Source organism: Castanea sativa, chromosome 11 (genome assembly GCF_040712315.1).
Source record: "Castanea sativa cultivar Marrone di Chiusa Pesio chromosome 11, ASM4071231v1".
Lineage (NCBI taxonomy): Eukaryota > Viridiplantae > Streptophyta > Magnoliopsida > Fagales > Fagaceae > Castanea > Castanea sativa.
In genome coordinates, this window is record NC_134023.1 from 11,788,697 (window position 1) to 11,811,401 (window position 22,705).

The 22,705-nt window shown below is 33.8% G+C and overlaps 1 protein-coding gene across 2 annotated transcripts; it reads left to right on the forward strand.

Annotated features, from left to right (window-relative positions):
• Positions 1-1,388: 1,388 nt before the first annotated feature.
• LOC142617214 (putative LRR receptor-like serine/threonine-protein kinase At1g56140) lies at positions 1,389-19,355 on the forward strand. 2 transcript variants are annotated; one of them, XM_075789979.1, is made up of 24 exons: positions 1,389-1,699; positions 4,125-4,311; positions 6,238-6,309; positions 6,527-6,598; positions 6,693-6,764; positions 7,184-7,255; positions 7,767-7,838; positions 7,956-8,027; positions 8,231-8,302; positions 8,388-8,459; positions 8,575-8,646; positions 9,036-9,107; positions 9,198-9,263; positions 9,989-10,054; positions 10,171-10,215; positions 11,309-11,373; positions 12,519-12,892; positions 13,379-13,580; positions 13,680-13,841; positions 14,364-14,482; positions 17,091-17,301; positions 17,392-17,623; positions 17,754-17,904; positions 18,804-19,355. In XM_075789979.1, the coding sequence occupies exons 1-24, from the start codon at positions 1,594-1,596 to the stop codon at positions 19,179-19,181; spliced, it is 3,084 nt and encodes a 1,027-aa protein (XP_075646094.1). In that variant the 5' UTR covers positions 1,389-1,593; the 3' UTR covers positions 19,182-19,355. The 2 variants fall into 2 exon arrangements, with proteins under 2 accessions (XP_075646094.1, XP_075646095.1); XM_075789980.1 differs by lacking the exon at positions 9,036-9,107 and having other exon boundaries at positions 1,390-1,699.
• The last annotated feature ends 3,350 nt before the right edge of the window (positions 19,356-22,705 follow it).

A 22,705-nucleotide genomic window follows, 5' to 3' on the forward strand; every position in this document is an offset into this window, starting at 1 on the left:
TAACAATTTAACACTTAAGATTTTTTGTGAAAATATTGTAAATATAGTGCTTCTTAAAAAAAGAAAAAAAAAAGAAAAGAGAGCAATACAAAAAAAATTTCACATGTTAATTTAGGAAGTGATAGAGAGTACGACTTCAAATATAATAAAATGAGAAAAAAAATGTGATAAACCCTGATTAATTTATCAAGGATTCATAACCGATTCCAAAAAATTATATGTGATCAACCCCGATTGCTTACAAATTACGACATATATATACATTGCTTACAAGTTATGGCAAGTTAAGAATGAGGTTACGAAGGATTCAAATCTAAGTTTTCTCATTAAGGATATTGACCTTACTAGTTCTATTTTTTGATGGATTACCTTACTAGTTCTTTTATGATTTTATTATGTGTTAGATATACGTTCCAATATTCAAAGCTGCCCCTCTATAGGGTTCTTCAAAGTATAAACAAACAAAGTGGTCGCCTAAGGCCCTAAGTAGAAAAATGCCCTCAAATTTTAAAGAATGAAGTTATTTTTTTTCATTGTAATAGTATTACTTAAGCCCAAATATTAGATAATAAATAAAATAATATTTTTTAATCAAATGAAAAACAAGAAAAAAAAATATAGAAATGTTACATTCACAATATTTTTCACAATAAATCCTAAATAACAAATTGTTATCGGCTGTTATAGGTTGAAAAAAATAATTTCAATGGTGGGTTCAAATTATAAATAGTAACAACCTAATACCTAGAATTTTTTTTGTGAAAATGTTGTAAATATAACACTTTTTAAAAAAGATGAAGAAGAAGAAAATAGAGCAATTCAAAAAGAATTTTACAATAATTGAATTGGAAAACTTTTATTAGTTCTCATCTAAGTCCACTATTAACATCACATTTTTAATTACCACCATCAATTTATCACATCAACAAGTAAATTAATAATTTTGCAATTAAAACAAGAGATAAAAGAATGAGTAATATTTAATTTTTTTTTAGAAAAAATTTCAACCTATAGTATCCGCTCCAGATGATAACTCTTTATCATCAGATCAAGACACCAATCAATTTTTGGTGTAAGCAGAAATTGATTCCTAAATCTCTTATTCAACCATCAAAAACACCCACAATTTATTTTAAAAAATTTATATCTAAATATGTAAAATAATCTCGATTTAGTTTTCACTTAAGTTAAGACCCTATGTACATCAAACCGCTACTGACCCTATATACATTAATAGGACTACTCACCCGATCTCTTGCCCCAAAAAATCTTTGGAAACTATGACAGGTCTAATGGTCATGATGAGTCATGCATTGACCGATCCTGTAAATGAAATGAGAATTTGGTACCATTGGATAGGGGCGCGTGAGTGGGCATGATGTAACAACCGAACTGAATTATCAATTACATAAGTGTTTTATAAACAACGGTCAACTTCCTGTCCCTATTTGCAGAGTAGGTGGTCTAGCGCGGTGGCTTTGCATATCTAGGAGAAGCTTTATCTTCTTCTCTCTCTATCTCTCTAGCTCTTCTGTAATATCGCTCGCTGCACTTCTATTTTATTAATGAATACCATAGAGAAAAATTGAAGCCATGGCAGGATCATCACCTCTTCTAGTTTATGCTTTTTGTGCTGCTTGCATCTTTTGCCAACTTTTTGAGTTAGCTCAAGCTCAAAATCGAACAGATCCTGCTGAAGGTGTGCCTCTCTCTCTCACATACACACTGATAAACACAATTTATTACTTACTATAGTTTTTGGCTGAGAGTTTTTTTTTTGTCTTCAGCACATGTTAGAGCACTACCATCACACCAAACACCACTATTCAAATCTCATGATTTAAATGCGCCAAAATTTTACAACACTAAGTTTGGTACAGTACGGAAAAATTTAGGACATCTGTTTATTATTTTTTTATTCCTCTTTCCCTCTCATTCACTCAGACTCTCTCTCTCTCTCTCTCTCATCTGGTTTTTCTTCTCTCTGCCCACCGTTTCTTCTCTCTCACCGATCTCACCAAAGCCACTGATCTCGCTGAAGCCACCGACTCGCTGCCGATATCGCCGCCGATCTCGCTGCCATATTCGTCTGGATCGTCCTCCACAGCTCCCTCTTCTCTCTCATTCTCTTCCTCTCTCATCTCAAGCCGCTGAAACTGATCTCGCCTAACGCCACCTGAAGCCGATCTCGCCTGAAGCCGCCTCGCTTGAAGCCGCCGCTGAAGCTGATTTTGGTTGTTGTTGGTTGGTGGTGATGGATTTGTAACAATGGTGGGCTGTGGTAGTGGGTTTGTAAAATAATGTGTTAAAATTGATAAAATAGGATTTGATGCGGTAAAATGATATTGGGTACAGCATACCTGAAGGTGATGCTCATACATATGATCAGCAATACGAAACTGTGTTTGTTTATAATTGTTGGAAGTACAAACAAACTTGAAGTAATAAAAGGGTAGCTTTTAGAATTTGATCATGCTATTGCTATAGCTTGCAAATCTAGCTAAGAGCTGAAATAATAAGTCCCATACTGCTCGTATGTCATACAAACCAACGAATCATGCTGATAAGTGCAAAGTAGATATTGTACTTTTGATATTGTCATCATTTCAAAGCAGATATTATTATACTTTAAAAGTGGGTTAATTGTAATTTTGATTCTTAGGTGCGGTTTAGATAGCTGATCGCGTCCGGCGTTTCCAACTTTATTTTTTATTTTATTTTATTTTTTTTTGCACAGATTTCAACCAGAACAAGAGGTACTGTTTATTATTATACGGATACTATTTATGCACTGTTTATGAATATTTTTCAGTTTTTTTTTTTAATTAAAAATGAGATTCACAGTACTATTTATACATTTAAAAATTATTTTGCTACAGTATTTTCAGTTTTTAGTTGTATCTAAGGCTGCGTTTGTTTTGGCAGTAAATAGTTTCCGGAAAAAGTTTTACATCACTGGGCGTGTTTGGTTATCTTGGAAAATTTAATCAAATGGAAAATGATTTCCGTTGACTGTAAATCATGCCCCAAAACCTTGTAAAATCATTTCCGTTCTTATTTTCACTTCAAACCATTTCCGAGCTCACAGACTTGCAAAGAGAGAGAGAGAGAGAGAGAAAAGATCGCGCCAAGCACCGGCGAGTCACACCCCAGCACTGGCTCCAACCCCAGATCACACTGGTCTCGTCACACCCTAGCACCGGCGAGATCGCGCCTTCGCCATCGCCGATCTGATTTGCGCCTTCGCCTTCGCCGATCTGATTCGCGCCTTCGCCTTCACCTTCGCCGATCGCGCCTTTGTCTTCGTCGATCGCGCCTTCGCCTTTGCTATTGCCGATCACGATCTTGCCTTCGCCATCGCCGATCACGATCTCGCATTTGCCATCGCCGATCACGATCTCTCTCTCTCTCTCTCTCTCTGTCTTCGTTCTTCTCTGACCGATTTGGGTTTTGTTGATTTGTATTGAGAAAAATTGATGATGAGCTTTTTTTATTTTTGGGTTTTGTTGAGCTGTATTAAGAAAATTTAATGAGTGTTTTTTTTTTTTTTTGGGTTTCGTTGTTCTATATCAGGAAATGATATTTGTTTGGAAGCTGAGAAAATGTGAGAAAATGTGAGCAACAAATACAAAATGCATTTTCTATAATATTTTCAAGATGACAACCAAACACCGGAAAATATTTTTCAAAGTATTTTTTAAAATGTTACCAAATACCTAAAAATATTTTCTTTTCCCGAAAATATTTTCAGCTGAAATTATTTTACACTCGGAAAATATTTTACACCCAACCAAACGCAGCCTAAACGGACTCTTAATTTTTTTTTTTAAATTGGTAGATTTAATAATTTTGGACAATTCGGATATTTTTTAAGCAAGTGGGATTTATTTTACGGTTCAATCTGTGATGGGTATCAATGATTTGAGAGTTCTTTTTTACAAACACAACATTTATCTCTGTTTTTGGATGAGCTCAAAATAAAAATAAGCTTTTTTTTTAATATAATAATTTTATAAAATTTTTGCACATTTTTCTTAATAAAATTGTACTTTTAAACGGTGGCAATTTTGGAGGGTGTATATCAGATTGATCACAATGATGTTTAATTGTGAATATGATTGCAGTGACAGCACTGAATACAATATTTCAAAAATGGGGGATCTCAGCAAATTCAGATCAATGGAATATAAGTGGGGAACCATGCAGTGGAGCAGCCATCGACTCCACCGACTTCGAGGACACAAACTTTAACCCCTTGATCAAATGTGACTGTTCTGCCAATAGTAACTCTACTTGCCACATTACCCAATTGTACGTTTCTTTCTTAATATATATATCCTCATGTTTTTTTTTTCCATGCCATTTTTGCTTATAATTACAATTCCTATACATTCAAAAAAGAAAAAAAAAAGTTTAAAATTAAATTGGATGGTTCAATTCCAATAAGTTCAAGCCGTAAAATCTTTTGACAGCTAAATTACCTATCTTTATTGTGGGCTACTTTTTTGTACTCCCTCCCAAGAAAACTATTTGCGTACTCCTCGGGAAACTTTTGCAATCCCACATCGAAGGCATCTCCCCCCACTTTCTGCCTTTTAAGTGTGAAGCCGAAGGAATAGTGTTCGATATGGGATTGCAAAAGCTTCCTTTTATTGTGGGCTACTTATAACTGATGGTACACTACTCCTTCAACTCCACGCTTATAAGGCAGAAAGTGGGGGGAAATGCCTTCGATGTGAGATTGCAAAAGTTTCCCAGGGAATACGCAAATAGTTTCCCTAGGAGTACAAAAAAGTAGCCCACATTTACTTTTGCTGATTTTTATTATTATTTTTTTGAATATCTGATTTTTTTTATTGAACAAAAATGAATAGGGATCACCACTATTATATCTGACTGGTTGTTGAATAGGTTTAAGTTTATTTTCGATTAACTGGTTGATGAAGATAATATTTTCGATTAACTGGTTTATGGCAAAAAAATTCTCATTTGATTGAAAGCAGTCAAACAAATGAGAATTTTTTGCTACCCAAGTCAGCCTTTTTCTAATTAGAAGAGCTAATCTGTCATGGGTGTGCCCTCATGGTGCTTCCCATGTTCTGTTCCTTTATTTTAAAGGTTTTTGAGCATGTAATGTCATACAAACATCATAACATCAAATTTGTGGATAAAAGATAAAAGTATTTTGCTACTTAAAATTTTGATGAAATGTATCTTCATGCACCAATTTATGTTGGTGGCATCTGTTGGTCAAACCAATACCTATGATGGATGTGTGCGCTTTAAAATTATGGAGTTTTGCATGAAATTGGCCATAGAGTCCTTAGGACTAAGACGAGGTCATGGAGACATCATATGGATGCCTTGTCATAATATCCCTCTCAAAAGAAAATCTCATGTATGAATCATCTATATGATGACCAAAAATGAAAAGATAAAATGTGTCAACTTTATATATTCACATGGTATTATAAAATGGGAACTTTACTTGAACTCGATGTTCCAGTGTTGAAATGGGGAAAAAAATTTGAAGAGATAAGTTCTTTGTGTGTGTGTATGTGCGCGCGCGTGCGCGTGTGTGATTTATAACTTAAAAGTTCCTCATGTGGTTCTTTGGATTTATATATTGATGGCTAATTTTATCTCCTCCTATGCTTATTTTCTCCTTGTACCACATTTCACTAGTACAAGTGTGGTTTTGTACAATGAACCATGAATTTTATGCCATTGGAGTATACAAGCATAATTTGAGATGCATTTAGTGCAAACAAAAGAATAAAATCTAAATCCTTGCAAAGGATGATTAGATGGGGCCTCAATATGTATTATTTTTGCAAAGTGCAAGTTAAGGGGATTTGAGTTTGACCCTTGGATCTAAATCCATAAGATGGGAGCAGAATGCCACTAGGGTATATGGCCATTTATTGGAAACTCACCATTATATGTAAACATTGCGCTTGTAGAGAGCTTTTATGATATTAATTACTAATATTCTTGAGCAGTCATTCAGTCTGCCACCTTTACTAAGCTTACAATTTTATTGATCCTTGAATTAAATTCATATACAAGCTGAAACACAATTATTTCATATGATAATCCCCCCTTTTTTCATTTTTTTTTAACCCTTGAAAGTTCTGCAAAATTTGGTAAGTTACAGAAACTACACTTCAAAATGTCTTGGGCATCTTCAGTATATGAATCCTTTTTTTCATGGTTGATTTTTTTCCCCTTTTACAGGAAGGTTTATGCCCTGAATGTAGTTGGCGTAATTCCAGATGAACTATGGACTTTGACTTTCCTCATCAATCTGTACGATATCTTCTTGATATGTTTGTTTACTTGCGGTTTGCATGAATATGGATTACCTTTGTTTTCATGTAAGCTAGGATTGAACTTAGACCTTGAAAGTGTACTGCGTCATGTAAACCAATTGAATTTTGTAGTAGATGTGGTGTCCTATTTTTCCAGGATGGTTCATTTTCATTATATTCTGTTGAATTTGCTATGTTTCCAATATTTCTTACAGGAAATTAGGCCAAAATTACTTGACTGGTAACCTGTCTACATCCATTGGCAAACTATATCGCATGCAATACCTGTAAGCCTGTCTCAGTTTTGGTTTGAAACTCAAAGGATATTGTACGTCTAATGTCAGCCAACCTTTCTCTTTCCTTTGATTTTTAATATATTAGGAGTTTTGGCATCAATGCATTATCAGGGACACTTCCAAAGGAACTTGGAAATCTTACAGAATTAATATCATTGTAAGTTACCCCTCATTCAAAATTTGAGTGATCTATGTAGCATCTTGGTGGTGCTGTTTCAACCATTTATTTATTGTAATTTATTTGAAGAAGGGTTTTGTGATAAGGTCTATCTCAAATGGCATTTTCTCCCTCAATAATAGGATGGAGGGTAAGCTCTTGGGTTCAAGGCACACAAGATGCATGTGTGACTTCCCATTAAAAATAATGAAGAAGGGTTTCACAAATATATGAATTTAGTAGTCACCCTGTTGCAATTGTACACCTATTCTGATGCATTCTGCATTTCACATAACTTTCTTTTTTGGGCTGGAATTCTGCATCTCACATACTTGATTTTGATGATCTGCACCCTAAGAGAATCAAGTCCTTGTTTATAAATTATAATTCATATATTGTTTTTCTTGTTAATTTTGTAGGTCTTTTTCGACAAACAACTTCACTGGTTCTCTTCCATCTGATCTTGGGAAATTAGTGAAATTAGAACAGCTGTAAGTTCTAGTACCATAAAGCTTTCCATTTTCAGTATAAGTTATGTAAACCCATTTGATTGTATTTTATAGCTAGGTGAGGTAGACTTTAGAAATGGTTCTAGTAAAGCTTCTAGTAATATCCTGTTGGTCGCTCGAGATTATAAGAACTTTGTGCCAATAAATCTCATATGCCATATTGCAAGGTTTTGAAAATGCAAGATTATCTGTTTTATCGCAGGACAGAAAACATTGTAATCATAATTTTTAGAAATATACTTTACATGATAAAGTCAAGTACTATTAACAGCCAGAAATGATACGGTGAAAATGATATATTTTGTAGATACTTATCATGAGAAATTGTGAAAATTGTTCTAAACAAGTTAGCAAGCTTGAACAATAATCTAATGATGGCTTGAGACCTTTCCTTTGGTTGTTAAGTTCCTTAACTGTTACAACTAAATTTTTATTTGAGCTGAGGATAGGATATCAATATAATTTTATTCACGTAAATTTTTTGCCTTGACAGCTACATTGTTAGTTCTGGAGTTAGTGGTGCGATTCCTTTGACATTTGCTAATTTAAAAAGCCTTAAGACAGTGTAAGAACTAACTTACTACTTCTTTTCTCCCTTGCAACTTTCTAAAATTTACATAATGATGAATATAAAAACAAAAAATTGTGATTAGATTGTGTGAAGAAATATTTGTGGTCTCAGGTGGGCTTCAGACACTGAACTAACGGGCCGAATACCTGACTTCATTGGGAATTGGTCAAAGCTTACTACCTTGTAAGACAATATTGCTAGCCCTATCCTATTTGCTTCTTTCTAAATCATGCTTGATAAGGCTCAATTTTCATTGCAATGTCAAAGTAACATTATTTATTGTAGGAGTTATTATTGATAAAATTTTAGTGTGTATTTGTACATTCTACAGAAGAGATGCATTTGTGCACAATTTATGATTAACTACTCCAAAATGATTTTGGTAGGAGGTTTCAAGGAAACTCTTTAGAAGGTCCAATACCCTCAACATTTTCCAAATTGACTTCCCTGACAGAGTTGTGAGTGTCCACATCTCTTAGTTACTTTTATTTGTATTTTGCAGATCTTGTAAAGCTAACAATCTCATGTGTGATATCATTGTAGAAGAATAAGTGATTTGTCTAATGGAAGCTCTTCACTGGCATTTATACAGAATATGAAATCTCTAAGTATCTTGTAAGGAAACAAGTGTTTATGTTTCAGATTCCTAATTATGAATATCCATGTTTTTTTTTCCTTCTTTGTTGCTCTTCCAGAATATAACATAACAGTTCAGTTGCATCTGTTGCAGAGTGCTAAGGAATAATAACATTTCTGATTCAATTCCATCAAATATAGGAGAATACCAAAAGTTGTCACAGCTGTAAGTAGTGTCCATTGGTGGGTGACTATTTAGAATTTTAGATATACATGGTGCTGTAATTTAGGTTGAATTTGATTGCTGTATTAAAATTTAAATGGTAAATTTAAGTGATATTTTTATCAGATTTCTCTAGGCTTGCAAAATGAACTCACCCTGTTTGTAATTATGTGATAAGGGGCCACTTCATTATATTTCAAATTCATCTTGTTTCTTTTTCACTTTTCTTATCTTTTCTCTATCCTTTTCTTTTTCATTCTTTCTTGTTGGGATAGTGTATAAGGATTATAATTGTTAATTACCTCTTGTAGATAACTAGTTTTATGTATCATAACCAAGTGATAATAGCTTTGTTATCAATACATTATAATAATATTGTTTAACTTTTTTAGGGATTTGAGCTTCAACAATATAACAGGACAGATTCCAAATGCTCTTTTCAATTTGAGCTCGCTCTCGTACTTGTAATATACCTCATTTTCTTAATTTCATATTATACATCCCAATATTATTTTGTATTATATTGAAGCATGTATTATTGCCTTCTTTATCAGGTTTCTTGGAAATAATAAGTTAAATGGCACTGTGCCTACACAAAAGAGTGGATCTCTTGTCAACATGTAAGTACATAAAGACATCACTTGCATTTACAACATTATGATACATTTAAAATGGAGGTGTCTAATAATTAGCTTTTTGATTGAAAAAGTCCCTTATTTGTATAAGAACTTTTTGAATCTCCGATGCATATGTACAAGGAGTTATATTCAATCTGATGTCAAGAGAGTAGTATGACTCCGATCTCTTATGGTGGTATTTTGGTAGAAAAATGTTGGGTACCACATCCCAAAATCTTGTATGAGCTAAGTGAACATTTATGTGTAGTGAGCTATAACAATCTTATGGAGCAGATGCTTTTACATTGGAGGTTATAACACACAAGTTAATCAAAGATTTGATCTCCATGTAATAATTTAGCGATAACTCTCAAATGATGGAAGTGTTTCCTTTCTTTTTTTTTTTGGGGGGGGGGGGGTGTGGGGGGGTGGGTGGGGAGGGTATTCTCTGTATGATATAAGCAGGCAATTACAGAAAAGACCAAATGCTGTATCACCAATGGATTAATTGTACATGGATTTCCATGTGTAGCTAATAGCATAAACAAGCATGCATTATTAGCAAAAATAGAAAAATAGAGGTTCTAAATTTCGAATAATATGGTTTCAAAATTTTGTTTCAGAGCATCAATGTCAATTGACTAATGCGTAATTTAGTATTGAACATGGGATTGTTTACCAGTTGAATGGATCATGTATCTAACATCCTTGTTATGCTATGATTGCAGTGATTTGTCTTACAATAATTTACAGGGAAGCTTTCCTTCTTGGGTCAGCGAACAAAATTTACAACTGTATGTATACTATTGTATTTGAAAATATTTATATTATATTTATGTTTCCGATATTCTATAACTTGCTACTATTGGATAAAAACTGACATTCAGATCTAATGTTGTATAATATGCAGTAATTTAGTTGCCAACAATTTCACAATAGAAAGTTCAAGCAGCAGGTAAATTTCTCGATGCTATATTTTCTTATTTTAAAGCTTGAGTTTTACCATAATGAAACAAGTTTCTAATCAAGTTTAAAATGTTATTAGTCTTGTCAATCAAGGTGGTGAAGCTGTTAGAAGCTGATAGCCATGATTTTAAACATGGTAACTTGTCCTCTCAAATGTTCTGGAACTTTACGTGGAGTGTGAATTATCATCAACTCAATACCTCAGAGAATTATAATGTTTTACTAGAAGTAAATTATAGATAGAAATTACCGATAAAAATCTATATTATAGATAGAAATTAATTGGCTGATGTCTAGCAATGTATATTACTTTGACATGTTCATTAAAAGGAGTGAATTTAGGCGTTTGATGCAGGACAAAAGCTTTGATACCAAACTAATTTGAGATTTGTTGGACAGAAAAATATTCTCTTAAGCTGCACATATGGATATTTTGAGCATGAGAAATGGAGTTTCCAGCTCCAATAACTCAGGAGTCACCAATTACCAAAATATGCAAAAAAAAATTTATTAGAGTGGGTCAAACCTGGTTATATCATCTTATTTACATTGTCAAATGACACCTAACCTATATGTTTTGTTGATACAGAACATTGATAAAAATGAAGTGTAATTACCTTATTTGATACCTAGGTGAGTAATGGGGACTATCAAAGCCCATTTGATTAAATTGCCCCTCCCTACACCCCCCCCTCCAAAAATAATAAATAAAAACACCACTTCTGCCTTAATAATATATGTTCTCTTCATGATCAATTTCATATATATATATATATATATATATATATATATATATATATATATATATATTTACTTCTTGTTATTGCAAGTAATGCCTTACATTGGGGAAACAAGTCGTAACTCATTTAAAGAAACCTCTTTCATCATGGGGCAATGATGGGTTAGTATTCTTAGGAGAATGCTTATGAGCATATTGCAAGAGATCATTTCTCATTACATGAGTGAAAACTTAATCCTAATTATAATATTTGTATCAATCAGATATATCTTCTTTAATAACTAATGTTTTATGTTGTTAAACTACATATTTTATGCCTAAGTGCATTTCCGTTCTGCTTTAGTGTTTTGCCTTCAGGATTGAACTGTCTTCAACGAGATTTTCCTTGCAATCGAGGCACTGGAAGATGTAAGTACAATTTAAAATATCACACCTGATTGTAAGATTGGAAAGCGTTAGTAGGTATTAGGGCCAAACTGCGAGAAGATTATACTCTAGGATTGGTGCTTCTAAGCAGAATACGAAGTGATGAAACTTCAAATGTTTACAAAATATTGATATGGACACAATACAATCAAGATGTATTCCAAATTTTTAGTACACATGAATATTGGATTTGTCTTTTCAAGGGCTAAATTGGCAATGCATCACAGCTACATTCGAGTGTCAATTCAGTATACAATAATTTTAAATGGCATCATGATTTACTTTAAAGAAAAATTGCAACGTCTGTGAACCTCTGCCAAGAACCCTATACTGGCAATCATTAAAAGAGTATTTAAAAAGCTCGGATTTGAATCAGGGGCAAAGCCAGTGGGGCCCAAAAAATACCTTTTGTTATTAAATACCTCGGCCTACTTTTTGTTTTTGGGTTTATTAAATGCCACTTTACTTCTTTGGCCTTGAAACAGAGCGTAACTTCTAAATGAACTATTGAGGAACCATAAGTCCTCCACTAGCACGTCTCTATCGTATTATAATTTGAACATTTTATGGGAACATATTAACCAAAATAATAGAAATTCACATATATTGCACTCAGTATCTATCTAACTACTAATAGTTTCATTCATAACTTGAGTTTTGACTCTAAAAATAGATCACTCATGTTAGAAATATCTCAAGATAAATACAATATTATGAATAAGCTTTTTTTTGTAGAGTTTTTTTTGTATAATTACATTAAATATTACTTAGTATTTAAATGAATAACTTTTAATTTTTCAAATAGGTCTCAAATATTATATATTCACATAAATTTGCGTAAGTGCATACATCATATATAAATTTTGCCCCCTCTCAACTCCAATCCTGGCTCTGCCACTTGTTTGAATATGTCAATATTTTGTGGCTTACATTCAAATCACAGATAATTAAACTATTTTTCAACTTACACTCTAGTTTTTTTTTTTTTAATTTTATAACAAACTAGTGATCTTCAAGCATGTCCGCTATTGAAATGCGTGGCATGCTTATGAATGCACAAATTTAATTACCTTTTCTGAGCTTACACGAATCTTATTTTCTTATTTTTTATTTATATTTGTTTTCAGATTCTGAGTTTGCAATTAAGTGCGGTGGTCCTCAGATTACCTCTTCTAATGGGATTGTGTATGAGAGGGATAATGAGACACTTGGTCCAGCTACATATTATGTGGTTGACACAGACAGGTGGGCAGTTAGCAATGTTGGATATTTTACTGGGACCAATAATGCTCAGTATACAAGTTTTTCATCATCTCAATTCACGAGTTTAGACTCAGAGCTGTTCCAAACAGCTCGACTCTCTGCTTCATCATTACGATACTATGGCCTAGGGCTTGAGAATGGAAACTACACTGTGAGCCTCCAGTTTGCAGAAATAGCTTTTGTAAACACTGAGACATGGCAAAGTCTTGGGAGGCGTGTCTTTGATATTTATATCCAGGTCTGCATCATATTATCGAATTGTTTTAGAACTACAGCATTTTATATTAAAATGAAGTGTATATTTCTTAACAGAAAAAGAGTGTATGTAACAAATATATTGACTGTCTTATTCATCAATGCAGATTTTTCTTGAATATGATACATATTTACAACTAAAATTATCTAATCAATTCTAAATTTACCACTAGCAGTTCTCTATTTTGGCCCCTTCACATGTTTTCTTTAACTATCTATTTTGCCCTTAGTTTTCTTAGAACTTTTGTCAAGTATGGTACAACCATTACCTCTGTGATTTCTTCACATTTTTGCAATTTATATCCAAAACTCAAAATAATTTTGATATCTAAAATATGTCTATAATCATGATAAGGATTTTGAATGAAACCTTTGATGTATTCCCTCTCCAATTTTCTCTATAAAATTAACTCTTTCCTCTTATCCTCATTCCTTTTGTTTTGCTAATTTTTGAATTTGTTTACTCTAGGGGAATCTTGTTTTAAAGGATTTTGACATACGAAAGGAAGCCGGTGGTGCCTCTTTTGCAGCTGTTCCAAAGGAATATAATAATGTTCAGGTATCAGAAAACTACCTTGAAATCCATCTCTTTTGGGCTGGAAAAGGGACTTGCTGTGTACCTGCTCAAGGTACTTATGGACCTTCTATTTCAGCCATCAGTGCTACCCCAGGTAAAAAAGTGCAGAAACTCTAGATGCAATTTAGAAAGATTTGGTACTGGTTTGCTCACATTTTAGTACTATGTTACTGACTATCTTATTTTGGTATAGAATTTACACCCACTGTTAGTAACATGCCTCCAAGCAGCAACAAGAATAGGACTGGTCTGATTGTGGGTGTTGTTGTTGGTGTTGGGGTTTTGAGCTTTCTGGCTGTTTTCGTGGTTTTCTATATTGTTCAAAGAAGAAAACCACTGACCAATGATGATGAAGGTAAGCCAAAAATCATGTTGCATATACATGATAGTTGTCAAACTTCATTCAGTTTTCTCTACATATTAGAAAAATGGAATTCTTTCCTCTATCTGATGCTAGGGTACTCACTATTAATGACTAGTGAGGTGGCCTCTGCATATTCCATATTAAGTAGTATAAAATGTAGTGTATCATTTGTTGTGTACATAGGCATTTTTACTAAAACCTCATTCTATTCATGTCTTGGAATAATATGCACTCACTCACAAACAGACATATATGACCAAAAAGTAACAGGGAGAAACATAATTTATGTGGCCAATGAAGCCCCAGGCTGCATACAAATTCCCATTTATTATGCTTGCTACCTAATCTCCTGCTTCAGTCCAACAACGTTCTGGACTAGAACACATTGATGATATTGATTCTTGAGAAAAGGATAGTTCCTCATTTAGCTTGCAAAAACGTTGCTGAATTTTCTGCTATAACCACTCAAGCAAATCGATTAAATTACAACCTATGTTTATGTTGAAATTGCAGAGCTCCTCGGAATAGATGCTAAAACATTCACTTTCAGCTATGCTGAACTAAAGACAGCTACAGAAGATTTTATTCCTGATAATAAGCTTGGAGAGGGAGGATTTGGGCCAGTTTATAAGGTAATTCCTTATTCTAATCAATAACTTTAGTGGCTGAAACCAAGCCATTGCCGTAAAGTTGACTGTCTGATATACATCTATTGATAATTCCAAGCAATAGCTATTAACAAATCACAGAGTGCAACATCACCCCTTTTTCTTTTTGTTTCTTTCATTTATATTATTCATTTATTTATTTTTTACTTAAAAAAAAAAAAAAAAAATCCTTGGCCACCCTTATTGTGATATCTTGTTCCTGTGATTGGCTAGAAGCTGGCAGTTGCAATTACTAAATTGATCCAAAAATAAATGAAGATTAGTAATTCCATATCCATATGCAACAAGCTGGAAACCAGCCACAACAGTTAAGGGATACAACAGAGCAAACAACTCCCAACTACAACTAGACAACAATATCTAAACTACACAACCAAGATTGACTACCCAGATACACAGATCAGGGACAAAATCCCAGCAACTAACAAACCAAAATACAAGATAATTCAAAACTAGACAACCACACAGCCGCTTAGCAAATCAGCAAGAAGAAGAATATGCAACAGTTGGAAAGTTGTACTACCACATAGATCAAACTTTAGGCTTAAACACAACATCTGAGATCCCCCATCTGGTGCAGAATTTTTTGTTGATGCTAGAGCCGGGATATACACCCTTGCTTTCAATTTTAAACTTCTCCTGATTCTTTATGACCCCTAAATTTGTTCCTTTGTTCTCACAGTGCCCTGGTGCTTAACAGCATTTCTTTGAGCCCAAACATGGTGTATACCAGCAGTGAAGCCTAACCTGCAACAATCTGCCCTAAAGATTTTTCCTTTTCAATTTTGTACTGCCCAGGTGATGAGATTACCCCATTCATCATCAAGGCCTTCTTGACAGCACCATCTTTTAATTATCCTCCAACTTCTTTGAGGAAAAGGGCATTTGAAGAAGATATGGTCTCTATTTTCAGTGCATGCTCTACATAGTACTCACAAAATGTCACAACTTATTACCCAACTAACTATTCTTTCATTAGTAGATAATCCAACCAAGTAACGAAAGCATGCCTTGGGATGGCTTTGGCAAATCAAACAATTTTCCACCAATTGATAGTAGGGCTCCTTGGCCGAATTTGGTCCCAAGCACTTGAGATAGACAAAGTAACAAGATCATCAGACCTTGCATAGCTCCAATTCCAAGCCTTGTTTAGAATCACAGTCACTAGAGAGTTTAGCATTTAATGAGGTGGCAGCATCATACAATATTCTATGCCCAAATTTTTGATAGAGAGGGCCATCTGGGCGCCAATTATCATGCCACATGTAAATGTTAGAACTATCCCCCACCAGGACATGATTAATGGCCTAGCCAAATCTCAGAGTTGAAAGTTATGCAAAGTTCTTAATCAAATGAACCAACCTATTTTCTAATTGTTTTCTGATTCAGGCCATATTCCCAAATTCAAACTTCTCTAAGTTTCCACACCATAAAATCTGTTACACGTTTACCCCTTTATATGGCCTGGTTACATATTCAAAATTATGGTTCTGTCCCCTTTTTTTGAGGCTACTCTTTACACTGGGTAAACTTATAAAAGAAAGTATCATACAATGAAATGAGGCCCATTTTATGCCACCATATTGCAATTTCAAGAAGTGAATCTGTTATTAAAAAGCACTTATTTACAGCAAACTACTTATAGAGGGTGATGAATTGATGAAAATAAGGGACAAATTACATTATAATGATTATGGAAATTTAATAACCTCATGGATGGCTTAATGTTTGAGTGGTTGTTAAGATTGTTCAAAATAGACTGGTCAAGAAAAAATCATCTTTGGCTGACATTTATTAGATTTGATAATCATGGGAACCAATATATGAGTAATTGCATCTTGTGGAGGCTATAGTAGTAGTTTGAGTAATCACAGTTGATACGAATAAATAATTTCCAAAATGTTTTAGTATTATGAGACTCAGACCAAATAATTGAAGTCATTAGCAAACAAGATTATATATACTAGGAGCATAAAAATAACGGTTTTTTTTTTTTTTTTTGTTCTTTTCTAGACGTTAGTAAGGTTGGTTACCTCATCTGTGAAATGGGATCCATAAGATGACATTTCCGGTAGTTTTTAGCTTGCCAAATGTATTGCTTGTATCATTGGAAGTAAAAACACCCTGGAAAGCAAGTTTTTTATTTTAAAAATCAAAGTTTTAGACCATACGAAAACAATCTAGTGCTTTGCAGAATATTTATATCGGGCAACCTGTCATTCCTGCCTGATACTTTTCCTTGAATGGTTTGAGGCATAAAATTGAAATTGATTAAAATCGAAATGCAATTTCATGGTGAAGATGACCACTGACCATTATGAAACTACAATGTTTTGAAATTTATCCTTATAAATTTTATGTATAAATGGGTATTGTGTGGTTTTGTTTTACATTGTTTGACTTTACTTGAGACATCAATCGGATAAGAAGTCTAAATTACATCTATTAAGCCATCCATCCTAATTATCCAAACTCTCCTTTTTATATTTACTATAATAGATTAAATTATATGTAGAGTAATATTTTTTAAACATATTCTTTAATATTTTGTTTGGTACTTTGTATAAAATAGGGAACACTTAGTGATGGGAGAGTGATTGCTGTGAAGCAACTGTCTGTTACATCACACCAAGGAAAGAACCAATTCCTGACTGAGATTGCTACTATATCCGCTGTGCAACACCGTAACCTTGTGAAGCTGTATGGATGTTGCATTGAGGGAGATAAACGACTCCTTGTGTATGAGTATCTAGAAAATAAAAGTCTTGATCAAGCATTATTTGGTATGCGAACACATCTTAGCTGTTGCTAACTGAGCATGTAAGTATTTATTTATACTATGTAGATTTAATTTATATGCTTGCATGAGACAGGAAAAAGAATCTTGAATCTCGATTGGTCAACACGCTTCGATATATGCTTGGGTGTAGCAAGAGGTTTAGCTTATCTTCATGAGGAGTCACGGCTTCGGATTGTACACAGAGATGTGAAGGCTAGTAATATCCTGCTTGACTCTGATCTCATCCCCAAAATATCAGACTTTGGCTTGGCTAAGCTTTATGATGATAAAAAGTCCCACATAAGCACGCGCGTTGCAGGGACTATGTAAGACCCTAGAGGCTTAGCTTGTCACCTTGTCTTTCTGAATTACATAATCTTTTATTTTGTGCATGTAAGATCCTAGAGGCTTAGTTAGATTAGTACTAATTTGTGCATGTGATTTTTACTGGTGCAGTGGGTATCTTGCACCGGAGTACGCCATGCGTGGGCACCTTACAGAGAAGGCTGATGTGTTTGCCTTTGGTGTTGTGGCTCTAGAGCTTGTTAGTGGGAGGCCAAATTCTGACTCAAGCTTGGAAGAAGAAAAGATATATCTTCTTGAATGGGTATGAACGATATTTTTGTGCACCATGACAGTCATCTTTCTTTAATTGGTTGGATTTTTTTTCTTCCAAAAGTTTCAGTAGTATATATTTTTGTTTGAATATGTGTTTTGGGTTCATGACAGTCATGATCCATCCACAACCATATATATTTTTTGCTTCTGCCAAAAGTTGAAGTACCGACAAAGCTTGGATCATAATTAATCAATAAATAAATAAAGAGGAAAGTTAGGACGCCTAAAGGAAGTGAAGTAATTTTATTTGCTTATGTAAAATATTTGCAAAATGAGTCCAATTTGCAGCATAATAGGAAATAAAATGAGTCTCCATACCCAAATCTATACTAGTATGAGCCTACTTTTTGTATGACCAAATACTATGTAATGGTCTCTTTCCAAGTTATTTTATGAAATTCAAGATAACACATAAATTTTGTTTTTTTACCTTATTTATTCATAATTTTGTAATGTTCTTGATTTTAAAGTTTACACACTTAGATATTGAAATATATGTCAAGCTTGACCTGTCAGTGTCACTCATCCATATGTCACCGAAAATTTAAAATGTGTGTTAATGGAGAGGCAGTTAGATTCACAAGATGAGCTCGTGGTTGACTTTAGGGATAACAACTAGATTTTATTTAGATCCCCAGTAAAACATGGTTGTCTTATTCATTCAGAAAATTTGAGTACTCACTACCAATACCTTTGTACTATGTTATGAACACTTAGGTTGTTAAACACATTGAAACAATTGGAATATTGGATTACTCACTTCCACCACTTTTGTATTATATTTTGAACCCGAAGCAAGTTGTCTCATTGAAACAAATGGATCACTCTCTGCCACCACTTGTACACAACATTGTGAAGCTACTCTAATAGCATATATATCTTTCTCAGGCTTGGCAGTTGCATGAAAACAACCGTGAAGTTGATCTTGCAGACTCTAGATTATCAGAATTCAATGAGGAAGAAGTAAAACGACTGATAGGAGTATCTCTTTTGTGCACTCAAGCATCCCCAACATTGCGGCCATCAATGTCACGTGTGGTGGCAATGCTCTCAGGAGATATTGAAGTGAGCATTGTAACTACAAGGCCAGGATATTTAACAGATTGGAAATATGATGATATAACCAGTGTAACTAGTGAGGATGCAATTGATGCTAGCTATTTCAACTCATCATCAACTGGTAGAAACATAGGGGGTGATGTAGGGAATTCACCAGCATATGCTTCTAAACTTATGCTTGGTGATACTATTGAAAAGGGTCAATGAGAATTTATCATTATTTTTCTTCAAATTTATTCTTGTGTGTAGTTAAAAACGTTTTGGTATTCTTCCTTTTATGAGTTTGACAATGTAATTCCTTGCGTTTTTTGGTAGAGGTGTAGTTTAGTTTATTTCATGTCGTGACAGAAACACTATCGAATGTAAGGCACTATTCAAGAAGTTTTACAAATGTTTCACGTAGAGATTTACCCTATTTCTTTATTTAAAATTTCACTAGTTGAAGTTCATAATTGAAAAAGAATTAACTCTTTCACTTATATGCTCATGGTTCACCATGGTGAAAACCGAGTATGACCAAGTTATCTAACCCTAATATTTAAGCTTCATTGGCTAGTGACTCATGGCCGAGTAAGTTAGGTAGTCACACCGAGTCCATTCAATTGAGACATATATAAGGAAAGAAGAGATTTAATCCCACAAAGAATCTCATCTATTTTCAAGCTACCCCGAAGAAAAATACTACTTGATTGCAAGCAATAGAATAGTTGTGTATCAACAGTTGGTGTCATTTGTTGGCTCCTCAAACAAAGATTGCATGACAAGATTGTTGTGGTTCTTTTCTGGATTGCCACTTGCTTCTGCCTGATTGGTTTTCTTCATGGTCCTAGAATTAGTTGGGGGAGTTGAATCCACCACCCTCGTCTGCACAATTGGTGAAGAAGGCTAGTGGAGTGTCATGATTAACAAGCCTACAATAGCGGGAAAACATTGCAAGAAGTGCTAAAATCGAAGTGAATGAAATTGTAATGGACGAGAAGGAATTATTTTATGTTTAGTGCCTTTAAGAATGCAGAGGAAATATATTGAGCTATCTGCTGAACTAGTCATAGATTTTATGAAGGTATAAGGATTTTTGTGTGAATATAAGGGTGAGTTTTTCTGCAATTTTGACATTCCATTTTTTTCTGATTCATTTTAGGACTCATGCCCTTAATTATCAGGTTATTCCCTATTTGAAAGATTTTTTTTAGTGCTCTCAAAAGACCAACTCAATGTAGTGAAGGTTTGCTAAACTCACTGGACATTTTTAATCACTTGCTTGTCATTAGCTCATTGTAGGCTAAGAAAAATGCTTCTTTAAGAGGGATTTCCCTTCCCCAATAAGCTGAGTTTGAGGATTTAGGACAATCAATATTTAATTCTTGATTGAATCTGAATCCTTTTATTGGGTGTGAGGATAAGTGTGGGGTTATGACTTTGGTTCAATAGATATACCAAAATTCCCATGCATAATTGGTTGTGCGCACAACACTGTCCATGGGCTCTAGGGTCCTTTAAGTATTCGAAGCCCCAGGAGAGGAACTAATTTTCTAACATTTTCGTTACGTAGCATGACAATCAAACTTATTAGTTAAGTAGCATCTCGAGTCTCTAAGACTTGAGTTCTATGAAGGAAATGAACAAATTCAAAACTTATGCACACTCTCAATGAGAGAGATAGAGAGAGATCCTCAAATCAACAAATTAGATCTCTGCTTTGTGCTTCTCTAGATTTGTAACTCTGCTTTCTTATTTGCTCTTCTCCAGATCTGTAACTTTGCTTTCTTTTTTGTTTTACTTCTCTAGATTTGTAACTCCGCTTTCTTCTTTTTAATACTCTAGATTTGTAACTCTACTTTCTTCTTTTTTTTACTCTTCTTTCTTCTTCTTTTATGGAACTTGAGTTCCAAATGGATTATTTATCCACATTAGCTTTTACCACCTTAGAACTCAACTCTTAGTGACTTGAGATGCTGCTTAGCTAAAATGTTTGTTTTTGCATTCATATAACGAAATTGTTAGCAAAAGCTCACCAAATGGTAAAAAAATCCATCACCCTTTCATTTTTGGGTTCAATTGTTGGCAAAGAAAACATATTGTTGCTTCAAAGTTTTATTCTTGAATGCTAATTATTGTTGGACACCAAGACTTGTACACACTCGTTGAAATAATGTTTTGAATTTTAGTTATAATTGTAAAATGGTGATTTTGACATGATTTTAGCTTTCTCATACATACAATGTGTAACTATCACCGCTCATTTATGAATTTGGTGAGCTCTACTTTGTCTTTCTTCACTTGGCCTAGGGAAGCTCAATTAGACTTCATCCGTGGGCCCAGATCGTAATTCGATTTTGATCTGGTTTGGTTGGCTATAGAAGGCCATGGGTTGGCATCAAAATGGGCCCTCTTAGATCAAATTTGAATTAGACTTATGTGGGCCATTCCTTTTCCTTCCCTTTAATTGGGCTTTATCCATGGGTTGAGGCCATATGCCACACTCTCAATTCATGTGTTGGGTTGGTCATCTCCAATAAGCCACAAATTTAGTGGGCTACTTTTGGGCTTTATACTAGTGTTTGTGAAGAGTTTTGTGGCCCTCAAGCCCATTCCATTTTATTTGACCAAAATGCCCTTAACAATATCAAACTTGCTCTATAAAAATTAGGAATATCACCAACCATAAGAGCATTAGCATTGGGGGGTGTTAAATGCCCCAAATTGCTATTTTAGCAACACACCTACTCAACCTGCTCAAATTGAGCTTTACCCCAAGTGTGTGTTGCTAAAAGTTTTTAGCAAACATAAATAGTAAATATGTATATATACAAATTGCAGTTCATGGTTGCTAACATAAAAGTAAACATAAAAATATATAGTAGTACATAAACGAGGGAAGTGGAAAATCGGAAAGAAGAGAGAGAATGAGTTGATAAGATAGTTTATAATATTTTAATGAGTTGTATCTAAAAATAAAAACTGAGATATTTTATGAGTTGTGAAATGGGTTGGTAAAATAGATAAAGTAGATTTTTTAGTTGTAAAATAGATATTTTTTTACAAACTAGGATATGAATGCTCTAAGTCAATAAACATGAGAAATACAATAAATCAATCATTAATTCAGTTTCATAAATAAAATTTACGTGTTGGCAAAGTATCAACCATTGAGATCAATAAAAACTGAGATATTTTATGAGTTGTAAAATGAGTTTGTAAAATAGATAAAGTAACTTTTTTAGTTGTAAAATAGATATTTTTTTTACAAACTGGGATATGAATGCTCTAAGTCAATAAACATGAGAAATACAATAAATCAATCATTAATTCAGTTTCATAAATAAAACTTACGTGTTGGAAAAGCATCAACCATTGAGATCATTTTTATGATTGTAGACATCAAAATTTTATGATGCATTCATAGACGTCCAATTGATCATGATCGTGTGTTTTTTTATTATTAAATTACGTTATAATTGATGATGTGGACAGTCAACAAATGAATTCAAGCCACGTGGCAACATCAAATGAAGAAGGCCAAGTGGCAACTTCAGAAGAAAAGACTCATATGGAATGTTCTCATTAAATGCAAGACCAAAATTAAAGTCAAATTTGTATTTAAATTCAAAATTTTGTAATTAACTCTCAATAAATGCTAAGAGAAAAATTCCAAATTAAAGATCATTGAGTCGCTTATAAATAAAGGCTTCTCATATGAAAGAAAGAGGAGAAACTTAGAGAGAAAAACC

Excerpts from the sequence above, each read along its gene's own strand:
- LOC142617214 (XM_075789979.1), top strand. The coding sequence starts at position 1,594 with ATGGCAGGATCATCACCTCTTCTAGTTTATGCTTTTTGTGCTGCTTGC. Across the intron at positions 1,700-4,124 it reads TCGAACAGATCCTGCTGAAG|TGACAGCACTGAATACAATA; the intron begins GTGTGCCTCTCT and ends ATATGATTGCAG. Across the intron at positions 10,216-11,308 it reads ATAGAAAGTTCAAGCAGCAG|TGTTTTGCCTTCAGGATTGA; the intron begins GTAAATTTCTCG and ends GTTCTGCTTTAG.